Below are 27,975 nucleotides of genomic sequence, written 5' to 3'. Positions count from 1 at the left end.
GAGACTACAACTCCCAGCATACATCGCGCCATCTCCGACCTGGTCTTTCCTCTCCACCTGGCGCTCCGCATGCTGGGATATGCAGTCTCCCCGCCTTCTGGGGACGGAGGCCCGGCACTGGTTGATGACGGCTTCCGGCGCAGGGAAGGGCAGTGGTTGCTGTGTCAGGGTCTCTCTGTCCCGTACCTCCGCTGCCCGCCGGCTTTCCCGGGCTGAGGCGAGATTTCCAGCTGCAGGGAGAGCCGCGGCCATGGCGAGCGCGGGCGGCACTTACCGGCTCCGCTGCTCCGTGGCGGGACACGAGCTGGACGTGCGGGGTCTGAGTCACGGCCTGTTCCCGCCGGGAGGCTTCGTGTCGGTGTCCCGGGACCGAACCGCCCGGCTGTGGGCCCCTGACTGGTGAGTGCTGAAGAGACCGGGCCGGGACCGGGCTCTTCGGGGGCATGTGGCGCGACCGTCCCCCCCCCCCCCGTGTCTCGCGCCCCCCAGTCCTGTGCTGCGCCGGTAGCAGGCCCGCGGGAGAAAGGAGATGAGGGTCCGCTTTAACCCAGCCTTCCCCTGTGATAGGGGCATCTTGTGCCCCCGCGAACGCCAGGGCTAGCTCTGATCTTTCCTTCTGGGCTCTAGGCGCTAAACTCTTCCCTGGCTCCTTGCTGTGGGTACGTGTCTCACAGGTGAAATTGGCCTTCAGCGTTCAGAATCTTAGTGCAAAGGAGTATAATCTCCCTGCTCTTGCTGTGGCTGGCCTTAGCTGCTAAATATATGTGGGTGTCTGTTTAAAAGTGGATTACAGCCTTATTGGCTTTCTCTAAACACCTTGAGAATCTCTCAGTTTAATAACGACACCGAGCTCTGTGGAGTGAGCAGACTTGTGGTGGCTCTTTATTAGGGCTTTTTGTGCAGAGTCTGTTCTAACTTGATAGCCGGCTGCTCTGTGAGTGATCGTAAAGTGTAGTCCTTGTGTCTACTTTTTGGGGAATTCAGGGAAGAATGCTCTTTGAGCTCATTTTATCTCACTAGCTCAGTGCTTTACGGATGCTACATTTTTCTCATCCCTCCTATGAATGTGTGAATCCTGTTTATAGATGGGATGACTGAAGCAATAAGAGATTAAAGTGCTACTGTAAACTTAGTTTTTAAAAATAAAGTCATTCAAGTTTTTGACAGATCAGAATGTTCTACATTTTAAAAATTCTTTTTACAGGTCTTTTAAACGGGTATTTGTGCTTCGTTTAATGTTCACAATGGTCTCTTCAGCAAGGTAGAAACTGAATACACAGATATGGTATGCGCTGACACTATTTATATACAAAGTACAGTCCAATGCACAAAACAAACTGAAAAAGAGAGAAACTTTTTTGTTGACTGCTTTCAGTTATAAAAATCTTTAGGTGTTACAAACAACTGTACAATTTTGTTTCTAAATAGACTTGCCAGGGTCACACTGTGAGTCATTTAATTGAAACTGAGAGCGAGTCAGGAATTGAAACTGAGAGCTGATTCACAATCCTTTGTTATAATCAGTAGATGTATACACTGCTATGTAATGTATACTTGGGGCATCAGCAAAACCTATTTCCTACTATGTGCACAGCTTAAAATTGTGACCCATATCATTGATTTAGTGGGTATACACTTTCTTTTCTAACAGAGTGGAAAAAGAAGCAATTGACAAGTTTGTCTGAATATTTTGCCAGGAGGCTGTTATATAAAACTGTGATTTGGGTGAGGGAAAGTGTAGAGGAATAGACTCTTAACATTTCCTAACAACTTTATCACAAAAGAGGGATTTGTCCTCTCTTCCAAATTAATGAGACCGCTCTTTCTATAAAATTTTTTAGAACAAAATCTTTTGTAGTTACTAAATTTGTTTAAGTGATTATAAATCAAAGCACAAGTCCGATTTGGTCAAATGAGATAAAAGAAAAACTAGGGTGGATTTGATTTAATCATGATTTAAATCACTAGTCAAGAAGACTCGATTTAATCATGGTTTTCTACATAAAAGGGCATTCTTGTTGGTTGTTACAACCTTAATACGTATTCTTCACAACTCAGAGATAGATGTAGGTTTCATTTTTAGAAGGTACACACTATACATTTTTAAACAGTGATTTATTTTGAAAACTTTTCAGATTAGTTTTACAGCTGTATCAGAAAACGAATGAGTGTTTGGTTATTTCATTTACCAAAGATAATTGAAGCAGATATTTATGAAGTTATTGGGAGGTGAACTATCTCCAATTCAACAGGTTAATCATTAATATTTGGAGGATTTTCTTTCCAGGCTGTATTAGGAGGAGAACATCACCAGACAAACATTTAAATTGTTTTTTTTACAAAAACAACAACATTAAGTATTCTGGATTTTTTTCTTCAACAGCAAACATACAATATTTTAACAAAACAGGCATATGTCCCTCGCTTCTCACATTTATCTCCAGACTTCTTCTCCTTGTCCAGATCTGTTCCACCCCCGACAATCTTTTATTCATTGAACTTTTTGAAACTTTGCACTCTTAAAGAGAGGTAAGAGATTGACTCTGTGTGCACAAAATTGCAGAGGGACAATAGAGTTGAGGTCTGTTATTTCTCATTTCTATATATTTATTTAAAAACACTTTTGCTGTTAACAAGCATGTTACCTCGGGAGACAAAAATCCAGTTTGAGAACTGCAAAACTAAGCATCCCTGAATATATCTTCTAGACTGAGCACTAAGTCCCGTTGGGTAGATAGAAAGATTAACCTAAATAATCTATACAGAAGCCTGTGGAACCCCATAAAATTGGGACCCTAATTCATGAACTATTGGAACTCTTTTACAAAACTTTTTTTAAACAGTACATGACACTATTGTCTCATACTATAGAATTAGAATTTATAATCCCTATTCCATGATGAGAGCTCTTTGAGCTCTAATGTATCTTAATTAAAACTATCTTTACATAGGTGTTTTTTCCTCAAAAGGCATTTTATCAAAAAAATTCTATTTAAATAAAAACAATCCAATTTTTTTTTTTTAATCATTGATTTTTATTCATCCTGAGCAAAAAGCATTCTAAGCTGATCTTAACACTTTCAGTGCCCTTACAAACTTAGATGCTTCTCACAACAGGCTGGCTGGTTGCCCTTCAGCCAGGCTCTCCCCTTTAATCAGCTCTTCAGTTGCTTGGTGGTGGTGTCTGTAGATGGAGGTGGAAGAGAGAGAGCATGGCGAACATCTCTCCCTTTTATCATGTTTGTTTTTCTTTCTAGTTCTCCACCACTATGTTAGTGATCACAATGTGGGTAATAGCAATATGTCCACTTTAGGAAATTATAGGGATACAGCAGAAAGGGATCAATGAGTAAGCTATCATATACAAAATTTTGGATGTAGCCCTTGTTCTTCTACTTTTTGGTGGAGGAGAGGTTTTAGCTGACTATTGTGACTTCCACTATTGTTTGTATTGTGACTTCAACCTACATGTAGCACTTGAGAAGCTGAAGGAAGGGGTGGGGGGAAGATCATGATTTTTACAAGAAAACCTTTGGAGTGTGGGGTTAAATAACATTTTCACTGACTCCTGTGCATCTGAGACATTCAAGGAGGTAGACACACAGCTGCATACAATACCTGGAAAGCTAATTTAAAATTGTTTCAGGTTCAGTACCTGCCAACTTCTGTAGGTTGCCAGATTTTTATATTTTTAATGGCTTTTTCTCTCAACTAGACTGACTGTTCGGAGGAATCCTTGAAACTGTGTACAGAGAGCCGTCAAGTATTATGTAAACAAACCAAAATATAGAAATATTCTCGAATCTCTAATTTATTTTAATATGAGGTGTGTCTTATAAGTTTTAAAAAAAGAAACAAAAAACCTTTAGATAGAAGTGTGATTTTTAGTTGACATTCTCTTTAAAATATGAGTATTTCAAAGTAAATGATTTTTGTCCATTTATGGTGTAGCTGTGAAAAATCCAAAATCAGAATGTGAAAAAAAAACAGTATTACAACAGGCACTTTGTAAGTTGAGATGCTTACAATTGCAACCCTGTAAATGTTCAAAACTTCAAAAATCTGTTCATTGGCTCTACAGGTTATGAAAATTGTACAGTCCTCACACCCTCACCTTTGCTCATACATGCTTATAAAGGTATATACCTGATCATGCTTGAGCATGAGTATAGAAGTGAATACTTAGGCCTTGATTCAGCAAAAGAATTTTTGCAGGCAGTCCCCCATTGAAGCCACTTGTACTTCACATTGGGGAGGGAGGAAGGAACAAAAGAGAGGAGAGTTGTTGCCCATGCACAGTCAATTACAGGGTTGGGGCCTTAGTTTGTAGTGGTAAGACAGCCTTTCGCCAGTGGCGCATGTCTTCTAATGACATAAGCATAAATAATTTGCCGATTGGTGTCGTCTTAGTTATTGAAGAATGATCTTTTCCTTAAAACAAAACAAAACAAAAAAACTTGAATTCAAAACAGAACTATTAATGCAACATCAAAGTTGTATGGTTCAGTACTGAAATTAAGGTCAGTTGCACGTTAACTTTACCCCTTTGCAGAAATCTTGACTTGTGATCACAAGGGGTGTTTTAGATACTAGATTAAAATATTATATTGTATTATTTGATAGCTATATTATTACATCAAAGATTTGCTGTTTTTAGTCTTGTCTCAGGAAGCCTATATTATTATTAAACCTAACCAGATGGGTTATGAAAACAATTTCAACCCACTCTCTGACTGTAATAAAGGAAATTAATGTAAAATAAAATTAAGGGGCTATTACAAAATGCATATTAAAAAGCTAACTGCATGTGTAGGAAGGAAAACACAAATTATTGGAAAGTAGTACAATGCCCATTTGCAGCATGAGCCTTAAGTATTAAATATTAGTAAGTGAAGCAAAGAAATAGAATGGAAGAAAAAATCTGTTGATTTTGGAGAGAACTTCTAAATATTTGTCAGTACGAAGTGGCAGTCAGCTTGATAATCAGATTTCTTAAAATCTTACTAACTTTATTTCTGAATTTATTATTATTCTCAATTTCTGTAGCTATTTAAATAATTTAGTGTTTTTTATTCTACTTTTGCAAACGCTTGTCAGTACTCTTTAAAAATGGACATGGGATTCAGTAAAAGACCAGTACTTGACACTCAAAAATCTTTATCCAGAAAAATCCTCCTATCCTACATGTAAATATTATTATAAGTAGTAGCTTTACTTCTTGACTCCTTTAGGTTATTAGTACCTAAATGGCCAGGTTTAAATATTGCTTACCATACTGCAAAATTTGAAAACTGTATTTTTTTTTCAAGGCTCTGTTTTTCTTTCTGTCTAAGACTCAGCCTATTGTTAATATATATCAGTCCAAGAGTTTTTGAATATAAAGTGCATTCTGTAGCTTAAATTGATGTGGGTATGTTTTCTTTTATGATTCTGTAAATGTAAATTTATTGATCTGTTTATCTGTTTAGTCCTAACAGGGGGTTTACTGAAATGCATACTATGAGTGGCCACTCCAATTTTGTATCTTGTGTATGCATCATACCTTCAAGTGACAACTATCCTCATGGGCTAATTGCAACAGGTGGCAATGACCATAATATTTGCATCTTCACACTGGACAACACAGCTCCGCTCTATGTCCTTAAGGGTCACAAAAATACAGGTAAGTATAGGTCTTGTTTTGTAATTCCCCTTGTGAAAGCTGGAACTAATGCAAATTGTCTTTAACTTGGTTAAAATAAAATATGGCTCATAAAATGTGGCTTTTCTAAGACTTAGAATTCTTTAGTATTTTTCCATTGTGAATTACGTCCAAATATGGCTATCAGCAGGTTTTGTAAATTCAGATTCTCTGTACACTAGTCACAGTAACTCATGTTTTCAGCAGAGCAAGGCACAGCTATCATAATGTATAATTACTTATGTGGATTAATAATATTTGTGTTGTGGTACTACGTAGGTGCCTCAGTACTGAATTAGGGCTCCACTTGGGACTTTACAAACTGTTCAAAAAACCATGAGATCTGCTCCAAACTTGACTGTCCAGGGGACAAATAAAGTTGGCCCTGGGATTGTGGAATACTTTTGACAGACTCCCAGAGCATGAGTCCAAATGGGGATGTGTCTACACTGCAAAGCAATAGGGCTTGATTCCTGAGTCCAAGCCCTGGCTTAGAGCGATTTTGTGTGTAGGTGGAAGGGGGATTGGGGTTGAGCCTGAGTTCAAACCCTGGACTCTACGTTGCAGTGTAGACATACCCTCATACCCGTGGTTGACCTGTGTTAGCTGATTTGGGCTTCAGGGTTCAGGCTGCAGGGCTATAAAATTTCAGATGCTTGGGGACCCACCCCCTCACAGTGCCAGCCAGGCATGTTTTGCTGCAGTGTAGATGTACACTGAGAGTCACCTTATTATCCCCCCTGCCTCCAGCGTGAGAGAGACTTATTTGTGCTTAATTGGGAGTCAGCTCCCAGACACCTCCAGTTTGTTACTTACCCAATCAATTTCTGGGCTATACCAACTCTTATGTTGCCTTGGAGGTTAACAGTAGGTATACTCAGACCCAAGACTCTCTGAAGCGTTCCCCTGTTGTGTTCCGCCCCTTATCCACTCATGGTAATACCAGGTATGCTGTCCCCAAGGGTACAGTAGACACATCAGCTTGAATGATTCAATTTGGGATCAGTTCCTTGTACAATACCATAGCACTAAGGTCTACTTATTATGAAAACTATCATAAGTTTTATTATCAAAAATCAAGATTTAAGATGTACAGTAGAAACTCAGAGTTACGAACTGACTAGGTAATCACACACCTCATTTGGAACTGGAAGTACACAATCAGGCAGCAGCAGAGACCAAAAAAAAATACAGTACAGTAATGTGTTAAATGTAAACTACTAAAAAAAGGGGGGGGAGGGGAGCAGCATTTTTCTTCTGCATAGTAAAGTTCAATGTTGAATTGTAAACTTTTGAAAAGAACCATAACGTTTTGTTCAGAGTTACGAACAACCTCCATTCTCGAGGTGTTCATAATGTTGAGGTTCTACTTTAGTGAGTAAGGATAATGAAACCAGAAGGGTTATGTATAAAACCAAGTCAATACATGCTTTCTAGAGGCTAAACTTAACAGACTAATCTCCTGTCTAGAGCCAATTTATCTCTTCTCCTCCTCCCCCTCCCTCCCCAAAATAAATAAATGTCCTTTTTGCAGCGTCTCCAACCAAGTCTGGTTGGGATCCCGTTTTCATGAATGTAAATGCGTTGTTCGTTTACTTCCTAGGTGCAGGTTAAAGGGGTGTCTTTTTTTGTTTTCTCCTTATGTTCCCCAAAGTTCATTGGCTGCCCTCAGAAACAGGACAACCTGCTGTGGTTCAGTCTCATTGCCTCCCAGTTGACTTCATATGTAAATTGGCTTACTTCATATGTAAATTGTATTGGCTTACTATGCTTAACTTATGTGTGAGCCGAGACAGGTGAATATACATCCTTTGTCTGTCTGGCAGAAACCTGTTTTGTGAGCCCTGTCTAGATTCAGACTTTAGGAACGTGTTTTCATTATACATATATTTCACAATGATGTTAATAATCAGCATGATGCTTTTCATTTAAGCTCTTACGTGACATCATTTATGGATAAATACCATGAAAGCTGTGTGCTAGGTGTAGTGAGTTAGTCCGGCCTGCTAGGAGTTGCTGTCACAGAACAGTGAACCGTTTGCCAGCTGGCTCCAGTGGTCCTCTGTGTTACAGAGATGTCCTCTGAAGCATTAAGTTGTAGTTAGCACTGTGACTGCAAGTATGCTAAATTCCCTTTCCAGAGTAGAAGAGGAAAGGCCCAAGGGCTTGCCCTGGAAACAACTTTAAAAAAAAAATTGCATTCCATGAATATATGCTGCTAACATAAGAAAAATCTCCTTCCATATGTTACTGGAATAAGAAAGGGGCAGAGGATAGGAGTGTGTCAATGCTGATTTGACTGTTTGTTCCAGTTTGCAGCCTTTCATCTGGGAAATTCGGCACATTGCTTAGTGGCTCATGGGATACCACAGCTAAAGTCTGGTTGAATGACAAATGCATGATGACATTGCAGGTATAGTAGTTCTTCATGAGTATATCAAATGAATAATTGAACAGCTTTGTAAATTCAGTTGTTCTCTAGCTATTCTAACACTGTTCTTGTTCACAGGGTCACACAGCTGCAGTATGGGCAGTGAAGATATTGCCTGAACAGGGATTAATGTTGACTGGTTCAGCTGACAAAACTATTAAGCTATGGAAAGCAGGCAGATGCGAGAGAACATTCACTGGTAAGTATTTGGGTAAAATGGAGAGTATTTTCTAATTTGACATCTTTATGAATCAACTTCCTGTTTGTGAAAATTTCGTGGATTCAAGTAACTTAATATTTAGACCAAGAGTTTTGAAAAGTGGCTAGTGATTTTTGGGTACCCAACTTGAGACACGTTAAAGAGGCCTGATTTTCAGAAAGTGCTAAGCAAAGGAATTTTTTTTAAAGCTGGATCGTTATTAAACATCAGTTTCTAGGATAAAAAAATTGCAAAATAAGATATTGGTATGTTAAGCTGCTGCTGCTGAAAGCAATATTTGGTTGTTCATAAAACCTTTTTCTTTCCTTTATAAAGGACACGAAGATTGTGTGAGAGGTTTAGCAATTTTAAGTGACACAGAATTTCTTTCCTGTGCTAATGATGCCAGTATTCGAAGGTGGCAGATCTCGGGCGAGTGTCTTCAAATTTATTACGGACATACAAATTACATATACAGCATATCTGTCTTCCCTCGTTGTAAAGGTAAGACTTTACTTCCAAAGTAAAATAGCTTTTCAAAATGAATGGTAGTTCTGGTACCATTATAGAATGCTGATGAAAGAACTCTGATTATATCTTCTGTATTTTTCTGCTTGGACAATTAACATGTCACTGGAGGAGAAATGTTCTTGAACATCTGGGTTCAAAATTGCTCAGAAAATAGATATGATCCGAAAGGTCCTGGGAATCGGGTGAAATCCTGGCCTACTGAAGTCAATGGCAGAACTCCCATTGACTTCAACAGGGCCAGGAATTCAGCCCAGGTTGCCATCTGCCTATCAGTACCCTAGCATAGTGCAAAAATGATACTTGTACATAGCAATAGTCTTAGAGACAATACTTAATATTCCTGTAGCAACTTCTGCAGAAGGATCTCAGAGCATGCTGCAAATGTTAATTATGTAATCTTAACTACATGTCAGAGAGTTAGATGTGAAAACAGAGGCTCAGGACTGTTACTTGCCCAAGGTCACAGAAGAAGTTGATTCTCAGGTTTGTGTGTTAATCATAAGATCTTTCTATGATGTATAGAATATGTTTGCACACTTGGTGAAAAGTAAAGCACCATAACAGAGCACAGGGCCTCGGGGGTGCATGCACATGTCTCAGTGCACTTGTTACAGTACTTGTACTCTTTAAAACTGGCAGTTGTAGTAGCAGGTCGCATGTTTCTCCTAGTTATGCTATTTTCTGTTGAGCACATATGAGGTTTCCTGCCTCGTGGGCAGATGGGAGAGGCCCAGGGTTTGGGAAGAACCTAGAAGGAGACTTTTTTTGTTTTTTCTTGCACCTGTAAGGCCTTCAAAGGGGACACCTGTAGGGGGCAGGAGCCAGCTGGCAGAAAGCCCCCACTAGGGAGGGCTGTGAAGACTGAAGTCTTGCAGACCCAGGGGGAAGACAATGACCTGATGATGGTGAGATTGTTTTGGCTTTTTAAGCTTTGTTAATAAACCCCTGAGAAGGAAACTGGAACTGTGCTGTTTAGAGCATAATTTCACCTTCGCCGGCTAGTGGCTCAGCCCACCAGTTTACACACTTGAGCACTTTTTTCAGAAAGAAGAATGAGTAATGACTGTTTTACACTGCTTTCCCTGTAGACCTCTTTAAGGAGATGCAAGAAGTATTTAATTGTTTACCTGCGGGAAGGTACTTTGTACCTTTTTATCTTTGTTTGTTATATTAAACTTCTATATGTTCGTTTTTTGTTTTTGTTTTTTTTTTCCCCAGATTTTGTAACCACTGGAGAGGACAGGTCACTTAGGATCTGGAAACGAGGGGAATGTGCTCAGATAATCAGACTTCCAGCTCAGTCTGTTTGGAGCTGCTGTGTGTTAGACAATGGTGACATCGCGGCTGGCACAAGGTATCCAGACTTCACTCTGTCTGTATAATATGTAGTGAGCTGCATTTGCAAAGCACTTTGTCAAATTGATTATATGCATCATTGTGTATGGGAGAAGTGCCTTGCTCCAGGATAACATTTCTTATTTTGGAGGAAGTTTTATATTTTCTTCGTTTCAGTAGAACACTTATACTATTCTGAGAATGTCAGAAGAAATGGTGCCTTGGAAATGTGGCTGGTTTTTAAAGTTCAGTACCATGGATAGGCTAGCAGTTATTCTGTACCAAAGTCCATTTGATAGAAGTATGCTGCCTCAAGGCACCTCTGCTCTTTGTCTGCTTATTTCTTTATGATAGAACGCCAGCATGAGAACCGAATCTTTTGTATAGCAGATACTGATTTTTAGCCTATTAGAATTAACTAATGACATAAATTCATATTAGAAATAACTTTTATTCCATACCAGGAACATAACCACTTTGACATATCAGATGATGGAGATTACATTTTTAAATGTGTTTTATTTCTCCGCATTCAGCGATGGGATTATCAGAGTATTTACAGAGTCTTTGGAGCGGACAGCGAGTTCTGAGGAGATTCAAGCTTTTGAAAATGAACTTTCCCAAGCAACTATTGACCCTAAAACTAGTGATTTGGGAGACATTAATGCTGATGATCTTCCTGGAAGAGAACATCTGAAAGAACCTGGTAAATTCTTCAGTTTCTATTGCATTAAAAAACAAACAAACAATAAACCTTGGTTTTGTATTATAAGGAGCTTAATCTCTCCTGGAGATGGAGAAGGCTTTGATGATCACTTAAATTTGTGTTCTTTAACAAAAAAATTAATTTCATTCTTCTGTGTTCACTGGTATTATGGAGGCTCTGTTATGCCTCTAATAAAATATTTTGTTTCTGAGGGTTTAATTGATATTCTTCTATCTCTTCCTAGAAATAGAACAGATTACATTTATGATGAGCCTTTAATAGCTTTATTATGCACCAGTGCAGTAGTTTTTGTTTAGCAATGTGACTAAGGGACAACTTGATGTGGCATTGTTTTCCGAAAAAAGAAAAAATAGTTACAAAACAAACTTAACCCTTTCAAACCCATGAATGTTGAAATAAAACTGTCTTAATTGCATCAAAATTTTATCGTAAATTTACTTAATTCAGAATGAGGATCTCCATAAGAAAAGAACGGAGCCAAGTGAAATGAAAGGAAGCAGTGATAATTTGGATAGCTCTTAAGCAGAAAGATGGTTTTGGTTTTTTGTTTTGGTTTTTTCTCCAGTCAGAAGGCAAAACCTGTGCCAAATATGAAGGTTTGTGTACTTGGAAACATTATTTCTCATTGGAAGCTGCTTCACTATCTTATTTCTCTCTAGCTATATAGTGTCTTTTTTTTTTTTTAATTATTTCAAGGAACAAGAGAGGGGCAGACACGACTAATTAAAGATAATGGGAAAGTTGAAGCCTACCAGTGGAGTGTTAGTGAAAGGAGGTGGATCAAGATTGGTGAAGTGGTCGGCTCGTCTGGAGCCACACAGCAATCATCTGGAAGGGTTTTATTTGAAGGAAAGGTATGTAAAGTTTTCTTAGATCATCGTATTGATGTTCTAGTAACTCTTCATACAAAAAAACCCCACATTACTCCAGTCATTGTTTGGAATAAACTTTTTAAAATAAGTTGGGTACTTGTCATTACTTCATTATAGATCCTAGGTCTAACAAACAGCAGAACTGTTAGATACTGTAGTTGCCTATAGTATGTACCTTAATATTTCTGAAATGCATTTGCTGGAGCAAACTAGCTGATGTGGAAAACTACATACACTCTAGGCAGTATTTAATTTACTATTCGGGATTGAGTTCTTATTCATTTATAGCTTACTGTTAATGTCTCATTAGATTTTGATTATCTTGTGGCCTGCTTTTCAGTACCTGCAATTTCTGTTGACTTCAGTGAGAGTTGTAGTTGTATGTCTGAAAAGGTCACTAGTTTGTCATGCTACATATACATACATACATACATACATTCAAGACTGCATTTTATTGTGCCTCTGATCTATTCTAACCTCTACAGATTCTGTAGATGGCCAAACTTGTTCACAAGAATTGATGTGATGTGTCTGCTTAATTATTTTTAGTATTAGTTTGTCTCTAAAAGCCACGCACACAAGTGTGATTTCAGTTTTCCTATCCTTTGCCCCTTTCAAAAGGAACATCTCTGCACTCTAAGGGAAACTGTAGCTTCCATTCATGGTAAAATTTACTAATCTAGCCCACGCTTGTTTTTTAACTGTGTCCAGTATTGTCTAAAATAAAATATTTAGACAAACAGTCAGCATAGGAGAGTAGTATATTTTACTTTTTAATGAAGTCTGATAACAAGGATATTCATGTTCTCAAAACCAGAAATCTTAGTCTGGCATCATTTGCCTGTACTGTTCTTACAGTCCACATTTGATGTATCTGTAGATAAAGATGTTGACACCTTTTTGACTTATTTCCACTTAAAGGAATATGATTATGTTTTCACTATTGATGTGAATGAAAATGGGCCTTCCTACAAATTGCCATATAACATCAGTGATGATCCCTGGCTGACTGCGTACAATTTCCTGCAGAAGAATGATCTAAATGCCATGTTTCTGGATCAGGTGGCCAAGTTTATTATAGACAACACCAAAGGGCAAACGCTGGGGAATACAGACACTGGATTTTCAGATCCCTTTACAGGTAAAAGAAAAAATCCTTACAGGTAACTATCACTGGTGGACACTTTAAGATTTCAGATGTTAATATCTTTCTGAATTAAAACTGCAAACTATAAGGTGCATGTTTTTTTCTGTCTGCAGCGTACAACATATTTTTATATAGTTGGCATGGTCACAAATATGGGACATCAGTTTAGCAGAATGCTGGGAAAGCATTCTGTATATTACCATGCAAATATGAGCCCACTAAGATTCCAAATTCAATATCCAGTACTTGCATAGCAAGACACTGATTTACCGTGGGGCTTTGCCTGATCTAGCTTCTGTACTTGAATTGACTTCCTCTATATTTTGTTTAATTGTTACTAGTTTAACTGCTGTGTTGGGCTTGCATTTTTTTTGTTAAATTGAATCTTCAACAAAAAATTACTCCATTTACTCTTTAATTTTCTTTTTATAATCCGTAATAGGAACACAGCTTTTCAAAGCAGCATAACTTTTTTTTACCTTAAGTTTAAAAACTCAGGGATCGTAGTACAATTTTCTTTTTGCTTTAGTGTTTTAAAAACAAATCTCTAGTCTGAATAGAAATGTTAAGACTTTTATATTTCAGTTACAAGTTCTATTGAGATTGAAACATTCCCCTGCAATGTATTCAGCATTTTGCTAGTTCATAATCCAGTTGCATCTGATTTTCATAAACTGTTGAAATAACTAATAAGAACATACACATGCAGTTCATTCCTTGGGGTTGGAGAGAAACCCCACTTGACAGATATTAGTGTTTCTGTTTACTTAGACCTAAAGAGAAGTTCTCTGTAAGCACTAAGTTAGTCTAATAAAAGACATTACCTCACCCAGTTTGTCTTTTGAAAGTCTCTAGAAAGTACTCAGATGGTAATGAACAAGGTGTAAGAACCTAAATAGGGTAGACTAGTATGTGTATTTTCCAGTCCCATTGAAGAACAAGAAGTAAAATGCATACATGGTGGGAATTTATTGATTTTAATAAGGTGGTAGTAGTAGCAAGGAAACTTTTTTTTAAAAATTTTACTTTAAAAATAAATTACATTTTTAACCTATTTGTCTTTTTTAAATGTGTGGAGCTGACTTCTTGAGAGTAGTCAAACTCAATGAACAGACATAATTTTGTATGCAAGACTTTTAATAGCTTCCTTTTGGAGATACATTACAAATCTGGTAAATCTCAGTCTAAATGGAATGATTTTAACCCAAGAATGCCTTAATTTTGCAACATAAATGGTTGATTTGGCAATTTGCTAGGAAGCTGAAGGTCACAACAAACGTGTAGAAATGTATACCTTTTTTAAATGAAAAATAAAAAGTGCTCAGTTGTCTTGGCTAGATGACTAGAAAGTGTGTGTGTGTGTGTGTCTAATTTTCTTTAGAAACAAAAACCCCCTGCAAAACATCTTTATCATCCCACAGTTAAGGGTTATTAAGGCACAAACTGAATTCAGCCTCATTTTGAGCCACTTTGCTGTCTGAAGAGTGACCAGTGCAGAGACTAATGGGTTTCAGTACAAATTATCATCAGCATAAGAGAATAAACTGGCTTTCCTTTTCTTACTACTTCACAGGCAGTGGTCGCTATGTTCCAGGCTCTTCATCTGGGTCCAATGCTGTACCTGCACCAGATCCATTCACAGGTATTACATAACTTGATTTTTGTTCTGATGCCTCTGGCAGGCATCAAAAAGTGGGTTTTTATCCTATTTAGGCCCAACCAATGGCCAACGAAGAGCAGTAAATTTCTACCCATCCCTTCATTTTGGGGGCCACAATCTTGATCAGATTGACTCCTCTTGACTCAGATTGACCAGGACTGACTCTCTGCTGTGATAATCCACTGTGAGGAGAAGTGATATGAGGCTCCCTCCTCCACCTCACAGGGTTCAGTTTGTCCTCTACAATGTACCACCACTCCAGTTGCAGAGGAAACAAGGTGCTTAACCCTCATACTTGCTAAACTTTTGTTAAGTCACTTGGCCAACTAGGAGTTGGGTTTTTTCTGTAGAATTTTACACTTCAGTATCTTCTTACTACTCTGGTTTTATCTGAGTGACCTGTCTTAATGTAATAGTATAGAACACTTTCAGATTAACAGGATTGTGACCACAACTGTTGGTGTGAGGATAAGACAATCACTTGGCACTTGAGAAGGATCAGTTTGGCTTGTATTTTTTAATTTCTAGTTTTGTGCTAGAAGAAACAGGACATAGCTAGCATACCACAGTGTAGCACAATCCTCAAACTGCGTGAAATGCTGAGGATAACTTTTTTTAGTTAATTAAAAATAACATTTTACTTTAAGGGGTATACAGATATTGTGACTGTGTGATATAATTTCATCAATAATGGAAAAAACTAGTTATCCTTTTACTGCCTTGGAGTGGTATACATTAATGTAATCCCTCAATTGCCATCTTTTAGGTGCTGGTCGCTATGTCCCTGGTTCTGCATCAAATGTGTTAGCTCCTTTAAGTGGAGTAGTTGATCCATTTACTGGTAAGGACTTCATCTTGCAAATAAATTGGTTATGCTTATCTTTCACTTCAGTTTCTCTTCTAACACTATAAGATTATGCTTGAGATGAGATTTTTATATTAAATTCAATTGTTTTCAAAGCTGTAGTAAAAGGAAGCCTGTTCACCCTTTGAAATTATTGGAAAAATGGAAGACATTTTTCATCTTTTGTATTCCTCTATTCTGTGCTCCAGTGGGAATGGTAGAGTGAAACATCAAAGTATGTGGTGTTTAATCTGCCCCTTAAAGGAATATAAGGGTGACTATCTCTCTTAGTATGTTAAATAGGTTTCCGCTCATACAGATGGTGTCTGTGGTACCAACCAGAGTATCGTCAGTTTTAAATGGCTAAGTGAATTCTACTAAGTGAGTTGATTCTTTTCAGATGTAATTCTAGCAAATAAATGACAGGTAATAGATCAAATCTGATAATGCGTTGCTAAGAGAGGGGAAATTGCCTTTCCAAAGAAATCTCTCAAACTTCAATTCCAAATAATGTAGGTGTAGCCCAGGCAGACCACCTTACATTAGCCTCTTTATTGTGAATATGACACCATGAAGATAAAGGGATGTTTTGTTTTGTTTTTTTATTAAAATGTGGACTGTCCATACTCGTGTGTCAAATATGATATCTACTCTCCAATTCTAAGTATTATTTTGGGGGAGATATGTGGGTTTTAATACATAGGAAGTCAGACTAGATGTTTACAATTATCCCTTCTGATCTTGGAATATTTGAACCAATGAAAAGTTTGTGAACTGAATGATGTTTGTTTGGATTACAGTGAAATCCTAGTTATGCACTTGCTATTGTGTAGGAAAGCATTTGGAAAAAATCCAGTTATGAATTAATTATGTTTATAATTATGGCCTTTTGGGTTTGTAACCATTGTAAGCACTAATGGCATAACTATTGACAAATTGCAGGAGCAACAAATATAGAAATATATAGCCAGCAAGTTTAACTTTCTGAAAGGAAGTTACTACTTGTTATCAAACACTATTCTCTCTTGAATTTCTAATATCATCTTTACCTTGTGTAGGAAGAGGTGCTTATCAAGCAACCGATGCTAACACTGAAAATATTTATTTTCCAAAGAAGGAAGCTGTCACTTTTGACCAGGCCAACCCCACACAAATATTGGGTGAGTTTTTGTGTGTGTGTGGTTTTTTTAAAATTCTTAAATCTAATTTTGGTTAAACTAATTCTCCACTCTTTCTCAACCCCTCCAAGAAGCTACATTATTTTTACCACCTCTCCAACCTTCTAGTCCTGCACAATGGATATCTTTGTCACAGCTCCAGCCAGACCTACAATATGGAAGGGTATTTGAAAATCCAGACCATGGGGAATTGGGAGTCTAGACTGAATTTCACAAGGGACTAATTTTTTTTATATAAAATATATACTTTGTTCTCCCTGTAATACAAATCTTGCATGCCTATTCTTGCTCTTTTTGGGGATTTTGCTTACTGAATTGGTGAATCTGAGTGATACAAGTCTTGCTCCCCCTGTTGCAATAAAACTCCACAATGCTTCCAGCCCTTGCTGGCTTCAGGAGGACATCCTTTGATTTGGAATGTATAGCCAGGGCTTGAAAAATTCACCCAGTATGCTGGGTAGTCATGTCCTCCGTGCTGTGTTACACAGTCATGTCCCCTGCACTTTCCTAGACCAAGTCCAAAGGGGACAGTCTTCTCATCTAGCCTGACATCCTGTGTAACCCACGAAGTAAAACAGTCATGTACACCAGGGGTTCTCAAACTTTTTCTTTCTGAGGCCCCCCAACATGCTATTAAAAACTCCACAGCTCACCTGTGCCACAACTGGTTTTCTGAATATAAAAGCCAGGGCCGGAATTAGGGAGTAGCAAGCAGGGCAGTTGCATGGCCCAATGCCACAGGGGCCCCCGCAAAGCTAAGTTGCTCAGGCTTTGGCTTCAGCCCCAGGTGGCAGGGCTCCAGGCTTCAGCCCCATGTGTTGGGGCTTCAGTTTTCTGCCAGGGGCCCCAGCAAGTCTAACACTGGCCCTACTTGGAGGACCCTCTGAAACATGCTCACGGCCCCCCAGGGGGCCTTAGACTCTGGTTGAGAACAACTGGTGTACAGTATTTAATTGTAATTTACAGTAAACAAACTTTCTATTGAATTCATTTAAATGTACCTTGCTTTTGTTAGACTTTTCCTTTTCTGCCTTGACTCCACTCTCTTTGCTGTAGTAGATCATAGTGTTTGTTTTCACTGTCACTTTACTTTTCTTACTCTCCCTCGACCCTCCCTCCCCCTTTATCGTTTGCTATTTCGTTCTGTTTCCTCCCCTATGTTTTCTGTCTCATCTGTCCCCAAAATCTCTTCCCTTCTTTTTTTTGTCTGTATTTTCTGTACCTAGGGAGTCCTATAAAACTGTACTTGATACGATAGTAACTCAAAATGAGATAGGTGCTATACACATTTACGGGATGACATAGTCCTACCTTAAAGAGCTTATGAAAGTGAAATGATGCATAAATGTGGGTGGGAAGGAGAGATTTTATGATCACCCTTTCCCCATCTTCCCACCTTATGGGGCTTGAAAATGTACCAAATACCCAATAGCCAGAGGACTGAACTAAAATAAAGTGTCTCACTGTCCAGGGCTAACATGCCTATAACCTTACCCCAGCTGCTTGGAAAATGAAGAGTGGTGGGATTACTACCAGGGTGCTGTCCTTTGACCACCTCCTGGGGTTCTGTATTTTGTACTCAGTACTAGAAAATATCTGATCAGTGTGAACTCCAAACCCAGACTGCTAGAGGGTAGAGAGCAGTGGCGCTGGAACATTTTTAGTAGTGGGGGTGCTGAAAGCCAGCCTCTTACCCCTGTCTCCCCCCCCATCCTACCCCGAGGCTGGGAGCAGGGCTGTGTCTCTGGGAGCAGGGGACCCAGATGGGGTAAAGGGGCCGAGGCCACAGCTGGGGGCAGGCATGGGGCCAGGAGCGGAGCCCTGAGCAGGGTCCGACAGCCAGGACTCCATGTGCGGGGCCAAGCGCAGAGCCCTGGTTGGGTGTGGGGTCACGGGGGCCTCAAGAGTGGAGGCCTGGGAGCAGGGTTGGGGCTGGCAGCTAGGACCTGAGCCCCAGGTGAGATGAGGGGTTAGGGAGCAGAGTGCAGGCGGAGGGCCAGGAGCAGGGCATAGGCAGGGGAAACACCCCCAGTTCTATGCACAGAACCAGTGGCTGGGGCGCGGGGCCAGCAGCCCTACATAAAACCTGGGGGTGCAGCAGTACCCCACACACCACTACTTCACACACCAATGGTAGAGAGAGAACATTCTTCCTCAAACTCTATAAGCTGCGGATTGCTTGAGTGGTGGTCTCTGCTAATCCCATGCCTTCATTTGTGGGGAGTTCTCTCTAGTAAATAGCTCCAGTCCTGCCTCTGCTATTACTCCTAGATTTTCCCTATATGATGGAGAATGAAACTGACTAATTTTTGCCAGTTTAATTGCTGCCCATAGGGTTTCCAGTAATAGCTGTGAGAACTGAAATTTGCAACCACAAGGGCTAGAATTTTTTTTTTTATGAAAGCATAGATTCTGCAAACGTTGATATCACTCACCCAGGAAAGTTTTTCCTACTAGCCCTCTGAGTGAATTGTTCAAACAATAAGAGTATGGAACTCGGGAGCTAGAGCCCCCAACTACAAATTTAGTGTAGTTATTTGTTTGTTTTTTTCTCAAGAAAGACTCTCAACTAGTCCTTCCAGGACTTCCCATTGATTGTCCTCTATAAATTTGACAAGAAAGGGTAGAGGTAGTTGAAGTGGTACTCCTGCTTCTAATTTTCTTTAGAACTGGAATTTGTGACTTTTAGAAGGTGTATGTGCATCAGTGAATCAAACTTTGTGGCAAGCTGTAAAAGTTTGGAATATATTATATATATTATAAACATTTTGTTCTTAAATTAGTTTCAATTATGCTAATTTTAGTTTCAAAGGTTTTTTGAATGATAAGGTGATTAGATGTTCCATGGCACTTAACAAGGAAGTATACATATTAAGATGATTTCAGTTGTTTCCGAGCACATCTTGACTCAGTTTAACTTTGAATTACCCAGCCTTCCCATACTTTACCTACCCTGATGATCAAAAGATAAGGGGAAAAAAATACAGCTATAAACACTCAAAACTAATTTGTGGTGATATGATCCTTTACCACTGTCAGCTGACATGTTTCAGTATCATAGATATGAGTTCAAAATCTCTCCCCCCTATTTTAAAACACTTTGTTGCAAATTTTCAAAAGCAGATAGTGTTATCTACTTCTGTAACCAGCTCTTTCTTGAACATTCTTGAGTCTAATATCAAGTCTCTTAATGAGAAATTCAAAATGATAAAGTATGAACTAATATTATTGATGTATTTTTATAACTTAATCTTAGGAAGTCCAGACTTCTCTGAGACAAGATTATGCCAGAGATAATGTTATTCATTCAATATTGTGGCTAGAGCAGGGAATCAAGGATCTAAATTTTGGGATTGTACCTCAGCTTTGCTGCTGACTTGCTGGGTGATCTTGGAAATGATGATTGTGAAAAATAGCCATTTGTGAAAAACTGAATTTGAAAGGTGGTGAAGTCAAGCAAAATAATTTCTGTGCAAAAAATCTACAGAAGAAAAGTTGTGAAAATAGTAGGGGACTCGATGTTTCTAAAATGTTTTGAGATTCTCTGGAAAGTGCTTTGTAAGTATTTCAAGTGGTGAAAATCTACTGGCACAGACTAACCTTTTGGGGTTTTTTGGTTGCACAGGCAAACTAAAGGAACTTAATGGAAGCACACCTGAAGAACAAAAGCTAACGGAAGATGATCTGATACTCCTAGAAAAATTACTCTTTGTAACATGTAATACCTCTGCAGAAACACCAACAGCACAACAACTTCAAACTTTGTGGAAAGCAATTAACTGGCCAGAAGGTATGAAATAAACACATTATATGGATGGGCAGGAGATAATTGGGAAGCTCCTCTTCATCTATCCCTTCCTTTGAGTTGTACCTCCACAATGTATCTGTTCCCTCAAAATATTCATCCATAGTTATTTGAGGAAGGAAAGTAATTAACTTTGTATTATGGTGCCTTAGATTTTTCCATGATTGTTTCACTTAAAAGCCTGTCGTTCTGCCATTGTTTAAACCCAGATGTTCAAAAGCTACTCTGTAAACCTCCAAAACTTCACGGAATGCATCCTCTCAGGAGCTCATTGGACTAAGCTGAAACTGGCCCAACTGGAAGCGATTAGGTGTACCAGTACTTGAGTTTTGAAGTATTTCAGTTGTATTCTGCCTACAGCTGGGAAATCATAGAAGATTAGGGTTGGAAGAGACCTCAGGAGGTCATCTATTCCAACCCCCTGCTCCAAGCAGGAACAACCCCAACTAAATCATCCCAGCCAGGGCTTTGTCAAACTGGGCCTTAAAAATCTCTAAGGATGGAGATTCCACCTCCCTAGGTAACCCATTTCTGTGCTTCACCCTCCTAGTGAAATACACTTTTTCCTAATATCCAACCTAGGTCTCCCCCACTGCAATTTGAGACCATTGCTCCTTGTTCTGTCATCTGCCACCACTGAGAACAGCTCCATCCTCTTTGGAACCCCCCTTCAGGTAGTTGAAAGTTGCTATCTAATCCCCCCTCACTCTTCTCTTCTGCAGACTAAATAAGCCCAGTTCCCTCAGCCTCTTCTCATAAGTCATATGCCCCAGCCACCTAATCATTTTCATTGCCCTCCACTGGACTGTCTTCAATTTATTCACATACTTTCTGTGGTTGGGGGCCCAAAACTGGATGCGATACTCCAGATGTGGCCTCACCAGTGCCGAATAGAGGGGAATAATCACTTCCCTCGATCTGCTGGCAGTACTCCTACTAAGGCAGCCCAATATGCTGTTAGCCTTCTTGGCAACAAGGATACACTGTTGACTCATATCCAACTTCTTGTCACTGTAATCCCCAGGTCCTTTTCTGCAGAACTGCCGTTTAGCCAGTCGGGCCCCAGCCTGTAGTGGTGCATGGCATTCTTCCGTCATAAGTGCAGGACTCTGCACTTGTCCGTGTTGAACCTCATCAGATTTCTTTTGCCCAATCCTCCAATTTGTCTAGGTCACTCTGGACCCTATCCCTACCCTCCAGCATATCTACATCTCCCCCAAGTTTAGTGTATTCCACGAACTTGCTGAAGGTGCAATCCATCCCATCATCCAGATCATTAATGAAGATGTTGAACAAAACCGGACCCAGGTTCGACCCCTGGGGCACTCTACTTGATACTGGCTGCCAACTAGACATCAAGCCGTTGAGCCCAACGATCTAGCCAGCTTTCTATCCACCTTAGTCCATTCATCCAATCCATACTTTAACTTGCTGGCAAGAATACTGTAGGAGACTGTATCAGAAGCTTTACTAAAATCAAGGTATATCACGTCCACTGCTTTTCCCATATCCACAGAGCCAGTTATCTCATCATAGAAGGCAATCAGGTTGGTCAGGGATGACTTGCCTTTGGTGAATCCATGTTGACTGTTCCTGATCACCTTCCTCTCCTCCAAGTGCTTCAAAATGGATTCCTTGAGGACCTGCTCCATGATTTTTCTGGAGACTGAGGTGAGGCTGTAGTTTCCCCAGATTCTCCTTCCCTTTTTTAAAGATGGGCACTATATTTGCCTTCTTCCAATTGTCTGGGACCTCCCCTGATCACCATGACTTTTCAGAGATAATGGCCAATGGCTCTGCAATCACATCATCCAACTCCCTCAGGACCCTCGGATGCATTGCATCCGGCCCCATAGACTTGTGCATGTCCAGCTCTTCTAAATAGTCCTTGACCTGTTCTTTCACCACTGAGTGCTGCTCACCTCCTTCCCAGTACAGCAGTTTGGGAGCTGACCTTGTCTGAAGACCAAGGCAGGAAACATTGAGTACTTCAGCTTTTTCCACATCCTCTGTCGCTAGGTTGCCTCCCCCATTCAGTAAAGGTCCCATGCTTTCTCTGATCACCTTCTTGTTGCTAATATGCCTGTAGAAACCCTTCTTGTTACCCTTCACATCCCTTGCTAGCTGCAACTCCAATTGTGCTTTGGCCTTCCTGATTACACCCCTGCATGCTCGAGCAATATTTTTATACTTCTCCCTAATCATCTGTCCAAGTTTCCACTTCTTGTAAGCTTCCTTTTTGTGCTGAAGCTCACAGAAAATTTTTCTGTTAAGACAGGCTAGTCACCCGCCATATTTGCTATTCTTTCTGCACATCGGGATTGTTTGTTCCTGTGCCCTCAATAAGGCTTCTTTAAAATACAGCCCAGCTGTCCTGGACTGCTTTTCCCAGGGGATCCTGCCCATCACTTCCCTGAGGGAGTCAGTCTGCTTTTCTGAAGTCCAGGGTCTGTATTCTGCTGCTCTCCTTTCTTCCTTTTGTCAGAATCCTGAAGTCGACCATCTTATGGTCACTGCTGCCCAGGTTGCCACCCACTTGTACTTCCTCTACCAATTCTTCCCTGTTTGTGAGCAGCAGATCAAGAGGAGCACGGGCTGTAGTTGGTTCCTCCAGCACTTGCCCCAGGTAGTTGTCCCCAACGCTCTCCAAAAACTTCCGGGATTGTCTGTGCACTGCTGTATTGCTTTCCTAGCAGATGTCAGGGTGATTGAAGTCCCCCAGGAGAACCAGGGCCTGTGATCTGGAAACTTCTTTTAGTTGTCCGAAGAAAGCCGCATCTAGCTCATCCTCCTGGTCTGGTGGTCTATAGCAGACACCCACCACAACATCACCGTTGTTGCTCACCTATAAACTTAACCCAGAGACTCTCAACAGACTTTTCTCCAGTTTCATACTGGAGCTCTGAGCAATCATACTGCTCTTTTACATACAGTGCAGTTCCTCCACCTTTTCTCCCCTGCCTGTCTTTCCTGAACAATTTATACCCATCCATGACAGTGCTCCAGTCATGTGAGTTACCCCACCAAGTCTCTGTTATTCCAATCACATCATAGTTCCTTGACTGCCAGAACTTCCAGTTCTTCCTGCTTGTTTCCCAGGCTTCTTGCGTTCATGTACCGGCACATAGGATAACTAGCTGATTGCCCTACTTTCTCAGTGTGAATCAGGAGGCCTTTCCTGTTGCACCCTCCTCCTTGTGTTTCCTCTCGGTATCCCACTTACCTCAGGGCTTAGGTCTCCATCCCCTGGCAAACCTAGTTTAAAGCCCTCCTCACTAGATTAGCAAGCCTGCCTGCAAATATGGTCTTCCCTCTCTTCATTAGGTGGATCCCATCTCTTCCTAGCAATCCTTCCCGGAACAACATTCCATGGTCAAAGAATCCAAAGCCCTCTTTCCGACACCACCTGCGTAACCACGCATTTACTTCCACAATACGATGGTCCCTACCTGGGCCTTGTCCTTCAACAGGGAGGATAAACAAGAACAAGACTTGCACCTCAAACTCCTTTATCCTTCTTCCTAGAACCACATAATCTGCAGTGACCCGCTCAAGGTCATTCTTGGCAGTATCATTTGGCTCCCGCGTGGAGAAGTAGTAAAGGGTAGTGGTCCAAGTACTTGATCAGTCTTGGCAGACACTCCGTCACATCCTGAATTCTAGCTCCAGGCAAGCAGCACACTTCTTGAGTTTCCTGGTCTGGACGGTAGATGGATAACTCCATTCCCCCTTAGGAGGGAGTCCCCGACCACCACCACCACCACCACCCATCTCCTCCTCTTGGGAATGGTGGTCCCACCCCACCCCCTCCCATCCTTAGGACAATGCAACCCATGCTTTCCGGTCGATTGGGGTCTCCTGATCCCTTCCCTCAGATGACTCTTCCAAACCATTCTCCACAGTAGTACCTGTGCAGAGAGCCTGAAAACAGTTTTTCTTCTATCTGCATTGGGGGTACTTGGGTTCTCCTCTTTCTTCTTCTGGAGGTCACATGCTGCCAATTTTCTTCCATGTTCTGCACTGCCCTCTGATTCTTCAGCATGCTGTGCCTGCAGTACCAAACACTGACTTCTGTCCAGAAAGTCTTCGTTTTCTCTGATGCAACGCAGGGTCGATACTTGGGTCTCTAGTCCTTTAATCTTCTCTTCCAATATGGAGACCAGCTTGCACTTGTACAGAAGTCATTTCTATCCTCTAGGAGAAAGACAAACATGGCACATCCTGTGCCGGTCGCAACAGCTGATCGCTCACTATCCATATTGTCTTCCTTCTAAGAGCCTCTTCAGATGTTGTATTTACTGCTCACAGAAGCCTGAAAGGCAAAAGCTCTGTGGGAAATCTCCACAGGCAAACTGCCTGTTTGCTTCTCTTCTGTTCGCAGCTCATTCAGTTCACAATTGTTTGCTTTTTTTTAATAAGGCTGCTGGCTCAAAGCAGTTGCCCAGGCTCAAAACCGTCCCTCCAATCAACCACTCAAGGCCCACCTGGAACAAAGGACTCCCAATTCACACTTTTCAAACAACCAGCCACACGGTCAAACAGTGCCTGCAACTAGCATCAGCCAAACAAATGGTCACAGCAGACAGACACTCGGATATTCACCACAACACAACCCCCCAATGCAGCACTCACCATAGCGGATGGTGGCTCTTTAGTCAGGTTGAGATTTATAGCCTGTGTAAATCAATTGGGTGCACTGTGTCTGTTGAACTCGGAGGAAACTGAATTTAAAATTAACCTTATATCAAACTAATGCAACGTTTTAAGTAGAAAACTAACTTTTTTTAAACAAATCACATTTAAGAGATTTAATATGGATTTTTGTACATTAGATAAAAAGTTGTGAAACATAGCAGTGAACCATACTACAATCTCCCACATCTCTGTAGACCAGTGCTGACACCTACATGTTTCTAGTGCTTTTACGGGTGTACAGTCTCTTCATTCCAAAGAGCCTGGATGCCTGTAAAAACAGGTGCATGTGAAGAGGAGGACCAGGTGCAGCTGATGGTAAAAAAGCCCTGCTGCTAAAAAGGAAAAATAGGATCCATCAGTGGGACTGGAGCTGTCAGCCACCAGAGAGGGAAGAATGTCCAGAGGAAGATGGAATTGGGCAGCATATCCAGGAAATTAACTGCCTGGACTTCTTAGTACCTTAGACATCTTGTTCAGGGAAGTGGGGGTGCAGGGGAGTGTGTCTGAGGGAGTGGAGGAGATTTGGGGGCAGGAAAGCATGTATAGGAGAGGAAAAGGAACAGAATAGATGGTTTGGGGAAACTAAAATGGAGATCAGTAGTTGGTCCAATTAAAGGGACTGTGCCAACTTAAAAATCAAATTTCTGCCTGAAATCTTTCACCAACTGTTACAAATAACACCCAAGATTATCCTTACAGCCTACAAGGGTGGAAAAAAATCTCCTTTTAAAGTTGTATATTTGTATATAGTCTGTTTCAGTATTGTCAGTTTCCCTTGTTCAGTGTCTGCTGTTTTTTGTTTTCAAGTGGTTCTATAGCCACAGATATTTTTATGTGAGCTAGGAGGCAGGTGTAGTACCTGAAACTATTCATATTGTAAGCTTACTTTAGAAATACAAACTAGGATTCAAGTTGATGGCATCCTTTCCACTTTTTTTCAAATTGGATAAAACACATAGTGTGGGCAGCTGAAAATACACTAAATATTTTCCTTTTCCATGTAAACAGTTGCTGTAGTGGTCACAAAGACTGTTATGAGATCTGGAATGGGAGGTTGCCCATGATATGCTTGCTATTTAGATGTGGGCTACATTGAAAAAAGTTGACAACACCTGTGAAACAACTGTGTTGCATATGAAGTATCTGTCTTCTCAGTGTTGTCAGACTGAATTCTTTGGACATGATAGTTTACTAGTATCTTGGAAGCACTGTGACTGTTTCTGAAGTTAATACCCATGGCAGTAAAGTTTCTCTGGTAGACATCTGAAACTTTTTGTACAATTGGGGCTGTGTACACAATTTTCGTTTTGATATGAATTTCTGAATATTTGAGTTCTTGTGGATTAGGCAGTTGTGATCTATCTGAATCTTAATTGTTCTCTGTATGTTCCTTTGTATAGTAGTACTCTTTTCAAAAGCAGGAGTAAAGATCTGCACATATAAGGAAAGTTCTCCAGAGTTCTTACACAGATATTGCATTGTTTGTAATACATTAAAATATTTTTCTTGTCTCTTAGATATTGTCTTTCCAGCATTAGACATTCTTCGATTGTCTATCAGGCATCCCAGCGTGAATGAGAATTTCTGCAGTGAAAAGGATAGCATACGATTCAGCAGCCATCTCCTAAAATTTCTAAGCCGTAATGGAAAACAGGCAAACCAGTTACTGGCACTTAGAACTCTTTGCAATTGTTTTGTCAGCCAGGCAGGCCAGAGGCTCATGATGTCACAGAGGGACACAATAATGTCACATGCAATAGAACTGAAATTGGGCAGCAATAAGAACATTCACATCGCACTGGCCACGTTGACGTTGAACTATGCTGTTTGGTTACATAAAGTTAATAACATTGAGGGAAAAGCTCAGTGTTTGTCAGTAATCAGCACAGTCATAGAAGTTGTTCAAGACCTTGAAGCCATTTTTAGACTGCTTGTGGCTCTTGGGACATTAATCAGTGACGATACAAATGCTGTGCAATTAGCCAAGTCTCTAGGAGTTGACTCTCAAATTAAAAAATATGCCTCTGTATCAGAACCAGCTAAAGTAAGCAAATGCTGTAGGTTTGTCCTTAATCTGCTGTAACTTTTTTTTAGCACTTGGGCACCTAGGAATATAGCGAAATAATGTTGGGTTTTTTTGTTTGTTTGTTTTTTTCCTTTCATATTTTACATGACTGAATATAACTGAAAAAATACTGTGGGAGAATTTCAAATTTGATGAAGATCTAACTTGTCATGAGTGGAACAACCTAATAAACTTTTGCACTGATTGTAAATTATGTTTTACTGTCTGGGATACATGAGACGCTGGTATGAACTATACTGTCTTGAGTGATGAGCTCATTAAATATGTCAGGCTAAACAGGGTCAAACCAGGTCTGTACTTGGAAGGAAACATAGGAGGGGAAAAAAACAAGGAAACAAAGGAAGTTGTTGATTCAGTATGTGTCAGTCTCTTTAGAATCAGCACTGAAAATAGTACGTCAGCATGATGCTGGGAAGCATTGTGCCTGTTGGTGGTGCTGTTTGCCAGCAGACACAAAACTAAGATTCTGATCAAATGTGACTGTTAAAGATTCGATGGTACTTGTAAAAGTTAGGATTCTGGCCAAGTTCAGACCTCAAGATTAACTTTAATTACATTCTACCTCCTTAAATTTCCCTTGTAGTTTTCTTCACTTCCTTAAACTGTTGAATATGGTTTTGCTGTACATGGTTAAAAGCTGCAGCACATCAACTCCGATGAGGGAGGAAGCTCTGTTGGGCCAGGAAATGTCTTTAAGTGCCATTTAAGCTCACTCACTGAGTGATTTGGTGATAACATGAAGGTGGTCGCTTGTATGTTTGTGTAATAGTTTAAATCCCTGATGC

General features: G+C 40.3%; 1 protein-coding gene across 1 annotated transcript; it reads left to right on the top strand.

Annotated features, from left to right (window-relative positions):
* The first annotated feature begins 79 nt into the window (after positions 1-79).
* PLAA (phospholipase A2 activating protein) lies at positions 80-27,383 on the top strand. The gene is made up of 14 exons (XM_073345539.2): positions 80-399; positions 5,469-5,662; positions 7,993-8,093; positions 8,190-8,310; positions 8,647-8,814; positions 10,060-10,195; positions 10,713-10,882; positions 11,600-11,757; positions 12,697-12,916; positions 14,496-14,564; positions 15,349-15,423; positions 16,485-16,586; positions 20,230-20,394; positions 26,622-27,383. Exons 1-14 carry the CDS (start codon positions 80-82, stop codon positions 27,185-27,187), a joined length of 2,565 nt encoding a protein of 854 aa, XP_073201640.2. The 3' UTR covers positions 27,188-27,383.
* The last annotated feature ends 592 nt before the right edge of the window (positions 27,384-27,975 follow it).

Source organism: Lepidochelys kempii, chromosome 5 (assembly GCF_965140285.1).
Source record: "Lepidochelys kempii isolate rLepKem1 chromosome 5, rLepKem1.hap1, whole genome shotgun sequence".
NCBI lineage: Eukaryota > Metazoa > Chordata > Testudines > Cheloniidae > Lepidochelys > Lepidochelys kempii.
Note: the sequence above shows the minus strand (reverse complement) of the source record. Positions and strands in the feature narration are given on the sequence as shown.

Excerpts from the sequence above, each read along its gene's own strand:
- PLAA (XM_073345539.2), top strand. The coding sequence starts at position 80 with ATGCAGTCTCCCCGCCTTCTGGGGACGGAGGCCCGGCACTGGTTGATG. Across the intron at positions 8,311-8,646 it reads ATGCGAGAGAACATTCACTG|GACACGAAGATTGTGTGAGA; the intron begins GTAAGTATTTGG and ends TCCTTTATAAAG. Across the intron at positions 16,587-20,229 it reads CAACCCCACACAAATATTGG|GCAAACTAAAGGAACTTAAT; the intron begins GTGAGTTTTTGT and ends TTGGTTGCACAG.